This window comes from Emydura macquarii, unplaced genomic scaffold (genome assembly GCF_026122565.2).
Source record: "Emydura macquarii macquarii isolate MOO-44397 ecotype Brisbane River unplaced genomic scaffold, CSIRO-AGI_Emac_v2 contig_2636, whole genome shotgun sequence".
Taxonomy (NCBI): domain Eukaryota; kingdom Metazoa; phylum Chordata; order Testudines; family Chelidae; genus Emydura; species Emydura macquarii.
Genome location: NW_027132773.1, coordinates 6,972,128 through 6,989,469, shown reverse-complemented (window position 1 = coordinate 6,989,469; position 17,342 = coordinate 6,972,128). Strand labels below are relative to the sequence as shown.

Genomic DNA, 17,342 nt, shown 5'->3' with positions numbered 1-17,342 from the left:
TGTCAAAGATGTCTCCTCTTTCTCCAAAAATCTGTTCCTTTGTTCCTCCTGTGAGTACTTTCTCTGAGTCCTCCCCTCCTCTCCCCCACCCCCACGGTACTATGGCTCTCAAAATATATTGTCAACACACAGCCCATCAGAAAGTCATCCACTGTTTATCTTTTTCCCTTCGTTGTTTAAGAATGAAATCTCCCAGATCAACTAGATGAGGAGTGAGATTTTCAAAAGCATTCAGCATTGGCATAATTGCTTCCATTGAAATCAGTGGGAGTTTAACCATTGATTTAATTAGAACAGACAGCACAACTCTGGGCACTTCTGAAAATTTTTCCCTACATGTTGTATAATTGAAACATACAAAGCTTTTTGGAGTATGTTCTTGACTGATCAGATCTGTGACTACTTTCTGGGCAGAGAGAAAACTTCAGCCATCTTCAGAAGAAGTCTTTAAAGCAGTAATGTCATCCTCCATCTCTGTGTTTGCAAGGCACTACTGACTTAATATTCAGGAATCCACAGCAGGATTCTTTGGCAGAATGGTTCTCCAGTTGGTGGTCTCTAAAACAACTTCCTGTTTACTTGGCTGAACTGCTCTCACCTTCCAGCCTTCCAACTCCTTTCTATCTGTTCCTACTTAAATTGTTTCATTATTTGCTATTTTCCTACTCATTGAGATTAGCAAAGGTAGCATGATCAAGAATGAAAAATCTTATCCCTACTAATTTTATTTCTCAGACTGACACCTCTGCTACTCCATCCCACCCTGAGCAGTTTGTTGGCCTTTTTAAGCTTTGTCCCCTCTTATTTTTAATAATGACCAGATGCTTTATAAGGATGATGTATATAGTTCATTTTTTTACATTTTACAAGAAGCTTGAATTCCGTATGGCCTTTTCTTCAAATTGATGTCTTCACAACTTGTGAAGCTGCCAGAGCAGTTCTTCCAAGGTAGACAAAGCTCTCCAGAGTCCCCTCATAGTGATGAACTGCCCCCAGTTTATCTGCAGCAAGAAGGACAACCCATTTGTTACAGTTAGCAGAGATAACAGATGTAATCTAGGAAAAGAAAATTAGCAGGTAATTTTCCAGTGTAATTGCTAATGGATTAATGCTTCTAACCTTGTATTCGGTTAATCAGGTCTGTGCTTTAGCAAGTTGGCATACAATGAATAATCTTCTAATTATATTTAAAAGAGAGCATCCCATGTCCCAGCAGAAATTGAAGGAAATACACTATTTTCTGTGTAACATCTCTACAGAGATCTCCTGAAGAGATTTTCTTTACCATAGATGTGTCTGGCTCTTCTTCAAGGAAGTATAATACTTATTTGAACTTTCTCTTCACAGACATTAAGGATACCTCTGAGCTTGAAGTATGCCTGCCCCTCTGAAAGCACATGGAAACTAGCAGTATCTTCTCTTCTTAGAGTTCTTTCTATTGGACTACCAGTTGCAAGGCAGCATGCCTCTTCTGGAAAATTTGACAGTATGTGGCCAGAACTAGCCAACACATTTGAAGACTTTTTATTCACCAAAAGGTAAATGCAACTTTATTTTTTAAAGTTGTGGGAAAATGTTTATAAATGTCTTTACTACACTGTTCTTTATGGTAGATAATATATAATTGCCTATGTGTGTGTTCGTTCACTGGACTATACACACAGTCTTATATTTAGTGATATTTTTGCTAGGTGCAAGTGTTTTAAAGAACAAATATACAAATTATTTACCAATTTATATTAAAAGGTAACCAATATCCTTAGCTGAAAAAAGGGAGTTCAGATATTGATTTATTACAGCTAGTAGTACCTAAACCGAGTTTGAAAGACAGTGCACAAGTCTTCGTATTTGGCTGTTGATCTCCATGCAAATCCTTAGTCCTCACATAGAGCTATTAATGTGTATTCAGACCTTTTGGATTTTTCTACTTTATTAGAACTCACAGCAATGACTTTTTGTTGTTAATATGAACATCACGTTACTGTGTGATTTTTTTTTTTTTTTTTTTTTTGGGTAGGAATTCCATTGTGATGCTTTACTTCTACATTTTTTGTGAAATATGAAATATTAAAATTTGTATTGCTTGCTTTTCACTTGAAAATCTTTAGAGTTCATGGTGTTTTCTTTATATCTGAAATTAATAAAATGGCTGCAAAGTATAAATGACCCATACTCAATTTGTCTCAATTTATTAAAATTCTAGAATATAATATTTATAATCCAGAATCTAGTATTTTATATCTATATATTTATATGTCAAAAACAAGCATTGCAGAGGTGATTTCAGCAGCAGGTAATTATAAGAGTAGAATTGTCCTATATAAAATGACAGCTCATGAAAACCATTACAATCCCTCCTTCCCTCTGTAGCCATCTTTATTGATGATAATCAAGAGCAGTTAGCCATAAGTAGAGCCAGAGGGAGAAACTCCATGTTTGACATCTCATCCTTTAGTAAAAATCTTTGCCTTAATGGGTGATTTTTGGGCTTCCATTAATAGGGTCACCAAGTAATTATCCTGCTACTATGCTTCCTGAGGTCTACGTGTCAATTCCAGAGAAATTTTATTAATAAAATGGACTTGAAACATTCTTTAAATGTTTTCCAGAAAGATAAAAGGCACTTAAACAGTCAATCAAGATCTTAATATGTTTTGACACTAAATTATTGGGTTGTCTCTTGTTGAGAAAACATAATTTAAATAACTTGCATGATTGCATTTCTTCTGCTATCTCTGGTGGGACTCATTCCTGGGATAAATAATTTGAGTCAGCCTTAAACAGTCAGTTTCTTTTGGTTTACAGTAAGCCTAACAAAAACTTCCTCTTAATAAACTGAATCCAGTGAGATTATGGGAGGGGACTGGCTGAAGGAGAGGATAAATTTACGTGAAATGCTATTTGGGGAATACATATTAATTGTAAAAAATTAAAGAAACAGATTAAACCAAATTTGATAAATTACTCAAAAATTCCAAGCAGAAAGGATGACCAATTCAAGATAAATGCTGGAATATCACACTTCTGCTTCAAGGAGTGTCCCCGTGGGTGCTCTACTTCAAGTGTTTGTCCGTCCCTACACCTCTGATCAGAGAATTTCAGCAGCAGTGCTCCTCAGGGTCGCACATGCGTTCTCCCTGTTTCATGCCATTGTTGGTGCCTATCTAGTGCCACGCGACCAGATCCCCCTCAGTTCCTTCTCAGCCATCCTCGGTCTGAGACAGAGCTCCTGGCAGTGTTCAGACTGATAGCTATACTTAGGGTTTAAAATGGTTTAGAGTAGTCGTTAACCTAAATAGGGTACTAACTTATTCTTTTCTCTCCATTTATGTTCTTAAAAAAATAAAAATCTCTTTTCCACTTTATACTCCAAGTTTGAATACCCCTTAGCATAGCTAGTGTTCACCATTAGGGTGGAACTGCCATGCTCAGTTCACTTGGCTTCAAGTGCTGTCTTTCCTGCCAAGAGTTGATCCCGGTCTCAAACAGACACTCTCTGTCTGATGCCTGAGAGACAGACATTCCTCAAAATTGCTCTCACTGTACCAACCTAAAGCCTCACGCCAGGAAGCCTTAGGACAGAGACCTATGTTTCAAACTTCAATTAATGGAGAAGTCTCTGCACCCAGCATCTGATCCCAGTCCGCAGAGCCTCTTTGGACAATAGACTCCGGTGACTTCATCTGCCTCACAGTGGAAGACTTACTTCTGCAAAAAGGAAGTGAGGAAAAGATGGTTGACATCTCCCCTCAGGGAGCCACCAAAAGAGAAGCAGTCTCTGGCCCACTCTACATCCTCGGTACCAACAGCACTGTGCTGAGGACTTATGAGGCACTGGGATCCTCCAGTAGCATGCGTACCATGAAAGCCAGTGACTCCAAACGGTCAGTTTCAGAATCGAGGGGCAAACAGAAACCTACCTACTCTGCTACGGCACCCACAGAGCTGCCTAAAGATGCGGCACCAAGATGCTCCACACAGGCTATGTAGCAGCTGCCAATGAGAGAAAATGGTTAGGGTCAGCAAGGACCCACCACAAAGGCGAAGGAGGCTAAGAAGTTGGACCTCTTTGGCAGGAAACTATACTCCACTGGGGGGACTCCAACTTCAGATAGCTAACCAGCAAGCCATTATCAGCAGATATGCATTTAATTCGTGGTTATCCATGGAGAAGTTTGCAGAGTCATTACCTCCTGACCCTTAAGCTGAGTTTGCCGGCCATATAAAAGAGGGGAAGGCGACCTTAAAGACTCTGCTGCAGGCTTCACTGGACAATGCCAACACGCTGCTCGAATGATGTCATCGGGGGTGGCAATGAGGTAGAACTTTTGGCTCCAAGCATTGGGACTGCCTCACAAGGTTCAAATCACCATCCAGGACCTCCCATTCGAGGGACCAGCCCTCTTTTTGTCTCAGACTGATGAAAAGTTACACATTCTGAAAGACTCCCGGGCCACCCTGAAGTCCCTAGGGCTTCAGAACACTAACTGCAGAAGGAGTAGAAGCAATAACAGGTGGAGACCTGAAAATCCCTCCTGTAGCCGGGGCTCTGGCCAAACGAGGCAGTCCTCAGGAGACAAGCAAAACTTTTGAGGATGCGCTTGAGGATGCCATAACATTCAGTTCTCCGGATCCACCCCTTTTATTTTTTGGACCATTTATCCCACTTCCACAATGCGTGGTCTCAGATCAGAGGGTTCTTCACACTGTGAGACTGGGATACTTCCTCCAGTTCTGCTCACACCCACCCCTCCACCCTGCTTCCCCTTCCCTGTCCCTATTCAGGGACCACTCTCACAAGCAACTCCTTCAACAGGAAGTGCAGGTGGCTCTTAAGAGTGGGAGTGGTAGAGGAGGTCTCCCAGGATCTCAGGGGAAAGAAGTTTTATTCCTGCTATTTCCTAATCTCGAAGGCGTAAAGGGTCCTCCGTTCTATCCTCGACCTGCAAAACCTAAACAGATCAATGAAGATGTTGAGATTTCGCCTGATCTCCTTGGCCTCAATTATCCCCTCACTGGATCCAAGGAATTGGTACGCCGCCCTCGACATGAAGGACACATACTTCCATGTGGCCATCTTCCCAGGCCACAGTGGTTCCTTCGTTTTATTGTCAATCAAGTGCATTACCAATTCATGATCTTGTCCTTCATTCTTTGAGCAGCTCCCCGCATTTTCACCGAATGTATGGTGGTGGTAGCAGTGTTCCTGAGGAGGAAGGGAGTCCAAGTATTTCCTTACCTCAGTGATTGGTTAATCAAAGGACGTACCAGGGCTCAGATGGAGCTGGATGTAAGATTAATAAAGGCCACGTTCAATAGGTTGGGCCTTATCCTCAATGTGCAAAAGTTGACCATTACCCCCACCAGGTGAATAGAATTCATAGGGGTTTTATTGGATGCAGATCAAGCCAGAGCATCCCTTCCAGAGGCTCGCTTCCATGCCCTTTGGGTCCTCATAGAGAACCTGCAACTTTACCCGTACACTATAGCACAGAACTGTTTGAGGCTGCTGGGGCACATGGCAGCATGGACATACGTTGTGCAGCATGCAAGACTGCACCTCAGGGTCCTCCGAGCTTGGTTAGTTATGGTATACCACTCAGCTCATCACAGCATAGACAGGATAGTTCCCCCCACATCCTCAGGGGCTAGAATATCTGAGCTGGTGGTGCAACCTGAGCAATGTATGCACAGGAATTCCCTTCTTGGCCCCCCAGCCATCAGTACGCCTGGTGACGGATACCTCAGCAATGGGTTGGGGAGGCCACTTGGTCCCAGTTGGAACTCTTGCTTCATATCAGTGTGAGAGAGCTGAGAGCAGTGCGTCTGGCCTGTCAGGCCGTCCAAGATCACCTGGAAGGCAAGGTAGTATCAGTCCTAACAGACAATACGACAGCGATGTTTTATATAAACAGACAGGGTGGAGCTCACTCCTCTCCCATGTCAAGAAGACCTCAAGCTTTAGGACTTCTACATTGTTTGACCGATACACCTGAAGGCATCATACTTTCCTGGGGCTCAGAACACACTAGCTGACAGCTTCAGCAGGTCTTTTCTCACTTATGAATCGTCCATCTACCCAAACGTGTTGAACAGCATCTTCCAGAGGTTCGGGGTTCCCCGGGTAGATTTATTCGCCACAAGGACCAACAGGAAGTGCCTTCATTTTGCTTCTTTCAGAAGCACAGTCCCGGGTCGATTGCGGACGCCTTTCTCATTCCGTGGACAGGACAGCTGTTTTTTACTCCTTCCCACCTACTCCGCTCATTCACAGGGTATTGCAAAAGATCAAGCAGGACAGGGTGTCTGTGATCCTAATAGCCCCAGCCTGGCCTCGGCAGCACTGGTACACCACACTGCTCAACCTCTCGGTAGATTCTCCAATCACTTTTCTGCTGCTCCCAGACCTCATTACTTCACCATCCCAACCTGGAGTCTCTTCACTTCACGGCATGGTAACTCCATGGCTGAACCTCCTGGAACTGACATGCTCAGAGCCATGGAGAGAGGTACTCTTAGGCAGCAGGAAGCCTTCAACAGGGACACTTATCTGGCTGAGTGGAAAAGATTCTCATGTTGGGCCTCGCTAAGAGGGCATCTAGGCCGAGTTGGCTTCAATCCCCTCAATCTTCAATTACCTGTTGCAGTTAAAACAGCAGGTCCTGGCACGATCATTGATCATCCGGCAGCCTTCTTAGCCTTCCACCCTGGAGAAGCAGGATGCTTGCTTTTTTCTAATTCCCTGGTGGCACTTTTCCTAAAGGTCCTAGACACACTGTATCCTCCCACTCATCAGCCAATTCCTCAATGGGATCTTGTGCTCTCGTGGCTGACAGGTCCTCCATTCAAGCTAGTGACGTGCTTCTTTTTTTTTTTTTTAAATCAGCCACCCCAAGCAAGGTCCTTTGGTCTCCTTCGACCTGGGCTGGCTTATGGAACTGCGGGCCTGCAGGCGAGAGGCTTCTCCTCCATCCCCAGAGCTATGCCCGCCCCCAGTGCTATTCTTGACCGAAGGCACTTTTTGGAGGCTTTAATCACTAAGCGTCACTGTCTCTTTAACTCCACAGTCCTTCACAGTGGCCCAGGGCTCCCAGAGAGGAGTGTTCTGACCAGACACCACGGCCCATGGGCAATCAAGGCTGGGCTGAGGCATGCTGGCCTGATGTCGGGAAACCAGTGGCTCTGTTACGGAGTTAAACAGAAGCCTGATTTCCAGAGATCACGAAAACCCTTAACTGCAGCTGAACTCAACGAAGGCTCCGGTTGCTCCGCGTCCAGTGTCTCCAGGTTCCCAGGCTGGCACCGTATCCCAGCCAGCGCCAACATCAGAAAAGCCCCATTGAACCCCCATCCACCTGCTTCTGCTGCCCTGAGAGCAGGCCAACAGCCTTGTGACAGGAGGAGACGCAGCCCTTGGCTGTCTGGCTCTTAAGATCCGGTTTTGATTCCGAGCTCTAGTGGCACTTGGGACGAGCTCCAGCACGGTGGCTGGCTGGAACATGCCAGCAATTTGGCATGCGAAGCCCTGCCCTGGCAGCCAGTTGCCAGGGCACCGGGGGAGCCATTGAGCCCAGCAGGCTGACAGGCACGTTCCTGGGAAGGAAAATGGCCTTCCTGAGACAATGGCCATTCACTGGGACCCCCATTGTTCCTCCCTGCAGACGTTTGTGTGGAGTTCATAACAAAAGCAGCCCGCAGGGGGAGCCCAGGCCACTGACATAACACGCGCTCGCGGTGAGAGAGCCAGGGCTCCCCACTCAATCCCAACACCAGCTCCTGCCCAGGCAAGTGCCAGGGAGCGGGCGACCCGTCCGCATGCCCCGAGCAACCGGCTCTGAACACTGGACTCCCTGGGACTTGGGCCAGGCGAAGTTGGGAGCTGCTCCTCATCCCTCTTCAGTGACCCTTCTGATGAACACTTTCTACAGCAAGAAATAAACCATTTCTTACATCTGAGTGCTGTGGAACCAGTACCATCGCAATACAGAGGGAAGGGTTTTTACTCTAACCACTACTTAACCCGGAAAAGAACAGAGGATGGAGGCCTATTCTAGACCTCAGAAAACTCAATGAATTCATAAGGGTTCAATGGTTCAGGATGGTCACATTGGCAACAATAATACCAGTACTGGAACAGGGGGATGGTTTTTCAGCCCTCGACCTCCAAGACACCCATTTTCATGTAACCATACAACCCACACACAGGAGGTTCCTCGGGTTTACTCTGGGGACGGAACATTATAAATACAAAGGTCTACCCTTTGGCCTTTCAAAAGCATCGCTCATGTTTTCCAAAGTTCTCGCAGTAGTCGCCGCACACCTCTATAAACAAGGAGCGACAGTTTTTCCCTAGCCTGTTAAAAGCAGCCACCCAGGCAGATGCCATAAACACTACGCATAGGACAATCACCCTCTTCTCGTGGCTGGGATTACAATTAAACATACAAAAATCAACATTGATACCTGTGCAGAAACTAGACTTCATCAGGGTGCATCTCGGCACCCTAGAGGCCAAAGCATCACTACCACTGACCAGATTCCTCATTATAGTCGATTTGATCTCCACTGTACTGAAAAGCCCACAGATACTGGCATGGACCCGCCTTCAACTATTAGGCCATATGGCAGCAACTACATTTGTGGTACGACATGTGCGTCTTCACATGCGCTGACTTCAGGGCTGGCTGAGAACTATCGATATACCTTACAAACACAGCCTAAACTGATGTCTTGTGATGCTGATCAAAGTCAGAGTTGCTACACTGGTGGACAAAACCCAACAATGTGTGCATGGGAGTCTCTTTCCCACAGACTCCACCTTCAATGATTTTTACAACTTATGCCTCTTTGATAGGCTGGGTAGCCTATCTCTAGCACCACACAATTCAGGGCTGGTGTTCTCCCCCAAGACACTGTTACACATACATTTCCAGCAACTGCGCGCAGTTTGCAATGTATGCTATGCTTCCTGCCATTGATCAGGAACGAGACCATAAGTTAATGATGGACAACATTGCCTGGATGTTTTATATAAACTGACAGGAAGGGCCAAGGTCACACTCCCTGTGCACCAAAGCCATGAAACTATGGAACTGGTGTATCTGATGCAATATCAGCAAATCAGCCTTGTATCTTGCAGGATGTCAAAACACAACAGCAGATATGTTGAGCAGGGAATTCTCTCAAGACCACAAGTGGGAGCTAAACAACGTGGTCCTGTAGAGCATATTCAAACACTGGGGTTCCCGATCCTTGGGTGATGCTCAAATGGGATGCGCCTCTGCTATACATGTTTCCCCCATCCCACTGCTATTGAGAGTAATATATAAAATAAGATATGACAAGACCAAAGTCATCCTGACAGCCTCCACATAGCCCAGACAAACTTGGTAACTGTTGAGGATGGTGGTATGTGCACCACGCACTCTTCCTCTCTTGCCGAATCTTCTATCGCAAGATGCCAGACATCTTTACCACCCAAACCTTAAAGAGGCTTCACCTGAGAGCATGTCTCCTACATGGCTCGAGCATGATGAACTGATCTGCTCAGAACAGGTGAAAGACATATTAGTGAACTGTAGTAGGACAGCCATACGTAATGCATACCTGCACAAATGGAAAAGATTCATCCTCTGGTGCCAAAAAAAACTAGCCCGCCCTGTTACCTCCCCATTTCCAGTGATTTTAGAATACATGCAAGAACTAAAGAACTCCAGCCTATCCTTTAGCTCGCTTAGAATACACCTTGCTGCTGCTATTTTTTTTTCACCACATGGTGGATGGGATATTAATATTTGCCCATCTTATTACCAAACACTTTTTTAGGGGTATCTGAAACATCTATCCTGAAATATGAGTACCTACGCACCTTGGGACTTGAACTTGGTACTACACTGCTTTACTGGGGCCCCATTCGTACCATTAGCAACATGCTCTCTAACACATCTGTCAATGAACATGTCATTCTTAGTCGCTATCATGTCTGCCTGATGAATGGGAGAGCTAGGGACCCTCATGGCGCACCCACCATATATCTTTTTTTTTTCAAGGACAAGGTCACCCTAAGATCTCATTCTAAATTTTTACCTAAAGTATCCTCCCCTTTCCACCTGAACCAACCAATCCATCTTCTCTCATTCTTCCCTAAACCTCATGGCAGGAAACGGGATTCAACATTACACACTCTGGACATGAGACACACAATAGCTTTCTACCTTGAGAGAACTAAAATCTTCAGAAAGTCACCAAGACTTTTTATTTCAACTTTGGAATGATCTAAAGGTTCCTCCATTTCCAAGTAAAGACAGTCCAAATGGATTTCTGGATGTATTCAGCTTTGTTACCAACAGCAGGATATACAACCCCCACCAGGGATCCCAAACCCCTCTTCCAGGTCATTATCAACCTTAGTAGTTTTTCTCAGCAACATACTGATCATGGACAATATGTAAAGCAGCCACCTGGGCGTCTGCAAAACGTTTACAAACACTATGCAATAGATTAGAGCTCAAGATCAGATGCATTGGTATGCTTTACTATCATCAATTACCCACGCAACTCTAAATCCCCTTCCATCCACTGAGGAGCACTGCTCGACAGTCACCTGAAATGGAGCACCCACAGGGACACTCCTCAAAGAACAAGTGAAGGTTACTCACCCTGTGCAGTAACTGAGGCTCTTCAAAATGGCGTCCCTGTGGGTGTTCCACTACCCATCCTCCTCCCCTCTACTTTGGAGTTGAATCTATGGACTTGATGGTGGAGAAGAAACTCAAGGGGGTCTGGTCGTGTAGCACTAGATAGACACCGACAATGGTGTAAGACGGAGAGAGCACATGAATGACCCAGACAAATACTGCCGCTGAAATTCTCCGATCAAAGGCACTGGAATGCACCAACACCTGAAGTGGAGTATCCACAGGGACACCATTAATAACTTGAAGAACCTCAGTTATTGCACAGGGTGAGTAACCATCTCTTTTAATTTGTGTGTCCCTGAATGCATGTACAAGTAAGTCCAAAACATTACTATGTAAATCCACTTTGCTCAGTACTATGAACCCCTCTTTAAATTTCTTCGCGGTCAGCATATTGCTCTGTGAATCAAATTCAGACTCCTCATTCTCACCTTCAGGGCCCTCCCTGATTTAGCTCCTTATATCTCTGATCTTGTCTCATTTTATGCTTTTATAAATGGAAGATGGAAATCACTCCCAAGAGTCTTAAGGCATCCTCAGTTACTGTCAGCACTTCCTTAGCTGCTACATATTTTGTTAGAGCATCCATATTGTGCTTAATTTACCTCAACATCATTTATTCTTGCAACCCCACAGTTCACAGGAGATTTATTCTTCAGAGACGGACAGAAAACGCTGCTTAAAAAAAAAAAACCAAACAAACAGGTGTTCCTTGCTCACAATCATCAAGACAGAGGGAATTTAAATGTTACTGAAATAAATATTCATTTCATCCTTCCTTGCCATGTTATCAGAAAATAGATTCTTCCTAGGGTCCATTTCTAGAGATTAATCTTGAAACTCTAATCACTGAAGCAAGAGGCAGCAGCAACAAGGCATCCTCCTGGAAATCAAAATATACAGCATAACTTCATAAGGAATTGTGTCCAACCAGCAATCCTCTGGGACACAAGAACACATAATTTTTGGACAGCTGATATTATATTCTCCACTTCATCTTCTCTTTATCCTCTGACATCCAGAGACTTAACTAAATAGGTCATAGTGGAAGAAATTTCTGTTAAAACTAGTTCCAGAAGCAGAAATATTCTTAGTTCATATTATTTACTGTGTAAAGTAGAGTATGAAGGCCTAGCTATGTTAGACCTCAAGAAGTTAATCAGATCAATGAAGATGATAAAGTTCCAGATAGAAACTATTCTCCAATAGGATATATATGACCTGGTGATCAGGACCTGAGTATACTGTGTGTGTACATCCCCATAGTTGCCTCTTACTATTGTCTTCTCAGGTTTGTTCTTGGAATATACCACTACCAGTAGAAGACTTGACAGTTAAGTCTCTTCTCAGCCCCCTAAATATTTTCCAAAATCCTGGTACAGGAGCTTAAGCTACATATCTGTATTCTGTAAGGGCAAGTTCTCCATCCTCTCCAAACTCTGCTATGAAGCAGTGGTGTGGGGTGCCACAAGGGAGCTGGATTCAGCTCCCCGATTCAGACCCTTAGCACAAGTTAGAACTACACGGGAACATGTCTAACTTGTGCCATTAGCCATCAAAGAATCAAGCATTGCAGAGATCCCTCCTCTCTCTCTCTCCTCTCCCTACTGACCTCTACCTCTCCTCCTGTACCAAGTGAGGGAGATGACTGGCAAGGAAGGTAGACTGCCTTCACTGGTGGAGAGTTCCCATACATAAAAGAGATTCTCCAGTGATTATCTTTGGCCACTTTAAGTCTTCTTTGCATTACTGTGTGAGAGGCGCAAAAGTAGACTTGACAGATCAGCGAATTTGGCCCCTGTAGTACTATGCATTTTTAAAAATGTTGTAACTGTGTAGATTCTAATTGCATTATATTAAATTTTGTCCTATTTAAAATAATGGTTAATGATAGTGTACAGTTCTCTGAACATTTTATTTCATGGTCTTGCCAGTTTTTTCTTAATTTTGTCATTCTTTCAACAAAAAAATGATACCTTAGTAGTAAATGTACATGTCAAACACTCTGATGTCTGGAACAAAAGTATTTTGGGAAAATAATCAGTTCAGTGTTGCAGTAGTTGGCTACTATCAATTATTTTTTGACTCTTAAGACATATGTGAATCTTTAAACTTCAGGGAGAAGTAGCAAAAAGACGATCTTTAGATATAATTAATGTTTAGACCTTATCATTTTTGGGCCAGCTAGTTAGCTCAGTGACTGTTACTGAAATGTCTGTTATGTTACTTATATTTGACAGTGGGTTCCTATCATGGCCTTTAATATATATTTGATACAATGAGAGTTAAGTAGGTGTGTATTTGGAAACAAGTTTTAATTTAGTTTTCTGAGCCATGACAGCGCAGATGCCTTTGGAAATCAGAAAAGATACTCTTCTGCTGACTCTGGTAGGTCTTAACACCTGCTTTTGGTGTGCTGCAGTAGCCAAAAGATGATCTTTTGGGATGCTTCTAAGCCCCACGGGCACACGCTAGCTTTCTAACTTCAGTAGAGTGACAGCAAAGTTATAATGTATATGCTCCATGAATACCTCTTCTGCTTACTCACTGATTTAGATGGTGATACATATCTCTCCTTCATTTTGCATAGTTTTTTGCTGCTTTTTCCACCATATTTCTGAGTTTGTCTATCTATTTTTGGTACACCAAACTACTCTACCTTCTTTTTTGTTCCTTCTCAGTATTTGCAATAGAAATTGTATTCTTCTATATTGAAATGCAAGGCCTGTCATATCCCATATCTTTGTAAAGCCAGCTAAATCATAATTTTGTTCAATAATGAAAATCTCTAGCTCAACCTGCTCACTAATTATTCTTCTAGCGTTAGAGTATAGACACAGTGAAGTGGTTTTTTATACTTACTTTCCTCCTTAATACTTTTGTCAGCATATCTTTTATTAGTCACAGTTTTCTTTTTCACATTCTCAAATAAACCCTTAGAAATCCAATTTGGAGTATTAGATTCTCCTTTACTCCCCCAACTGCTTCATTTATGGTTCTCACAAGCAATTTTATTAACCTAAAACTCAAGAGATGTATTCATTTATTGTTCAAGAGAAGGTTTTCTAATTCATATACTCCTTTTAGTATACTCAGAGGGCCAGTGTAGTGTAAATCTTAATTCCCTTCTCCCTACACTGCTTTGTGCTTGTTTGCCTAAATAATCTTTCTTCTTCGACTGTCCATATAATCTAATATAGCACTAGTTTTCCTCAATGATGAGTGTCAATTGGGAACACTGGTTTTTAAAAAAAATTAAAAGAAAACCACACCACAGTTGGTTGAATCGTATTTTGCTTACATTGGTATGTGTTGTGTGAAGAGCTAATAGTGATTTTTGTGTCCTTTAGAAATAGGGCTTGCTAGGTGGGAATATTTCAAAAAAGTCCAAGTAGCAGGTTTGAATGCATTTTGTGATTTAGTTTTAGTTTTTCCATTTGGTCTGACTCAGTATGGCCGTTCTTATGAAGTTGGTTACAAATACACCTGTGCAGTTGTAGAACATTATTATTGCAAAGAGTAGGAAAAGTTTTACTTATTTAAGATTTGAATTGATAGCTGCAACAAGTCAGTATGTTCTGAAAGATGTGATCTTCTCTGAAGAGTTTGGGGGTTTAAAAAGTTGTCTTATCCATTCCATTAAAAAGTATTCATCATGCAGTTCTTGCTGTAGCAGATTTATAAACTCCCAGTTAAGACGTTTAAAAGAAAAATAACATTATATATCATGGAGGAGGAGGAGACACACAATGCCATTTTAAAACAGTGATGCTTTTGGCCCAGTTCAAGCAGGAAGAAGTTTATTTGAATCTATCCTATAATAGCTCCCATTTAAAACTTTTAAAATGTTGTTACTTTGTTTAAAGTTCATATCTTTGTATAGTAAAGATTCTATTATTTATTATAGTGGAGCACCAGTGCCAATAGTTGAGAAGCCCTTTCAGTTTAAAGGACAATTCTTCTCACTGCTCTAAAATCTACCCAGTTACTTAGGTTGTCTAGAAATTTGGTTTGCCTTTTGGGGGCATGGGATGTGGGTAGTGAGCCAAATTTGAGGTCATTTGACCAATGGGTTCCAGAGATACAGCCCACTGAAATAAACAGCTTTTTAAAAACTTTTTATTAAAGCAAAGTTACAACAAAATATTATATTACATCATCCATTGCTTATTGAGGATCAGGTCAATGTTTAAAGATTCTGGCGTGTCAGCTGGGAAGTCCTTTTCTGAGTATGTTCAAAATGGTGACCAAATATCTAAATATCTATCCTCTTTTTGGTTCTTCTTTTGTGTATGTACTTACCTAGAGATCAAATCATGACTCTGATCCTGGCACAGTGATCTCACTTGACGGTTACTCCAAGAGAGTACATGATGACCATCTAGCTCTTTGGGGTAACAAAATTCAGAACATTACTAGCAAAAGAGTTTGGCTCTCCAGTTAGGGTCTTGAGTAAGGATTTAGCATGAAACAGAGCACGCTGAGCATGTGCAGATAGCAAGGTGGAGAGGATTTATAGATGGAAAGCTATCACAGCAGCTAGATAAGCAGTAAGACTTGGCTCCTGAACACACCAAGTCAGTGACAGTTCAAGTCCTACTTCACATTGAAATCTGGGAAAGGCTGGAAGACATATTGCTAAAATCTGTCTCTGTGAGGTGTTTTTGTTTTTGTTTTTTTGCGGGGATGTAATAAAAAAAATAAAGATGTGAATGTTTGCTGGCAGGGGAGGGGCATTTTAGGAGGTGGAGGTAATATAGGTCAGAGGGGTTTGGCGCTGCATCAAGGGGAGGTAATGGGATGGGAGATAAATGAGGATGAGTGGTGGGGAGGTCAGAGGGATTGGAGGAGGGACACTGAGGAAGGGACATGGGGCTGAGTGACTGGTCTGAGAAAGAATAGGAACAGGGGCATGTGTAAGCCCCACATTCTCTCTTTCTGTGTATATGCTGAGATCTGGAGCCCCTCTGCCCTGCTAGAGGCATCAGAGCCCCTCTTCCTTCCCCCGCACCCCCATGAGAGCTGGGATATTGGGGGGCACTTGCATGTTTATAGGTGTCTATCCCCTCATGTGAGCCAGGTTCTCGGGTGGTCCCTGTCCCTCTCCACCCAGGTGTCTGAGCCTCTGCTTCCAATCCCCCTGTGTGTGTCCTATGATCTGGCGGGGGCTCATGCTAATCTATGGAGGTTAACCCCCTTATCCCATGGTAGCCAGGTTCTGGAGATTTGCCTTTCTGGGTGGGTCTGAGCCCCTCTCCCTACTTCTCTCCTCACATGAGATGGGATCTGGAGTGCCTTGTCCCTCAAAAGGAATTTGAGCCCTTCTCCCTACTGCTCCCCATGTGAGCCAAGATCTGGGGAAGCTCTACCCCACTGGGTGGAGAGTTTACAACAGGCATCCTCAGAGCATGCACCAAGAACAAACTGCTGTGAGATGACTGGGGTGAGGAGTTAAGAATGGGCATGCTTGATTCACATCAGAAACTCCCTAACACTGGAGAGAAGGGTTTCATTGTCATGAATGGAATAGTTTATGCATCTCAGAGCTATTATTTCAGGATGCATTAATTTCCACTGGGTATTTTCTTTCAGCTGCAAACATCTCATTGAGATGAATGAGCCACTTCACACCATTCTGACCCTGCTATGCTGCTGATGGATGTGTAGAGCCCCTCCTCCCCATTCCCCTTCTAATTTCATATAATATTATAATGGGCTGCCAGCTCTGCTCTAGCTAAGGTTGGGAAGCTATTCGTGCTTAAAGGGTGACTCTTCTTAGGCTATGGCTATGTCTGTACTAGAGATCTTACAGCAGCACAGCTGTACTGCTGCAGCTTCACCACTGTAAGGTCTCCTGAGTAGCCGCTCTATGCTGATGGGAGAGACCTCTCCCATCAGCATAATTAAACCACCCCCAACAAGCAGGGGTAGCTATGTCCACATCCACACTTCTGGGAGTGGAACTTTTGTCACTAGGGGTGTGTTTTTTCATACCCCATGAGCAACATAAGTTTTACCAACAAAAGTGATAGTGTAGACATAGCCTAAGTATTCCAAAATCCATGTGCTTACAAATTTGCTATACCTTGTGGGAGTGTAGAGTAGAATTAGTAAAATATCCCAGTGTACATTGTCCCCCATGGTGTTGTGTGCCTGGCCTCTATGTCTTACTGAGGTGTTATAACCTTGTCTACATTGAGACAATTTTTAATGAAAAGTTCCAGGTGTAGTTAACACTGTCTGTGCTTCACTAGTGTTAGTAATAGTGAGAGCCAACTTTTTAAACACTGTTTCTTCTAAGCCTGTTTATAGTACTTCTGATCAACATAGTACTTAAAATGCTGGTTTATAAACACTTAGAGTTTATAATGTTGCTAATACCAGTAAAACTGAACTGAAACTAGCAATGGTGGGAGGCTTTTTTCTTTCTTCGCAAAGTGCAACAGCATAAACAGTGCTGAAGGAATACTTGCCCAGATTTTCCCTGTGTCCACTGATATTAGCATATCTAAGTGTGGTAAGTGTTGCCATGTAAAACACAGTTGTGATGATAGAAAAGTTGCTGTGTGGATGCAAATGGAACTGTTTTCTTTTAACCAGTTAAGGTGATCCTGCACCTTAATCATGATTTTGTAATCAAAGTTT

At 43.1% G+C, this 17,342-nt stretch overlaps 1 protein-coding gene across 3 annotated transcripts in view; it reads left to right on the top strand.

Moving 5' to 3' along the window:
* Nucleotides 1–17,342, top strand: part of MON2 (MON2 homolog, regulator of endosome-to-Golgi trafficking) — a 155,248-nt gene that overhangs the window by 106,649 nt on the left and 31,257 nt on the right. For all 3 annotated transcript variants that reach the window (XM_067564122.1, XM_067564121.1, XM_067564123.1), the window contains one exon: nucleotides 1,348–1,538. In XM_067564122.1, the coding sequence (XP_067420223.1) occupies nucleotides 1,348–1,538 (191 nt within the window). The remainder of the gene's footprint in view (nucleotides 1–1,347; nucleotides 1,539–17,342) is intronic.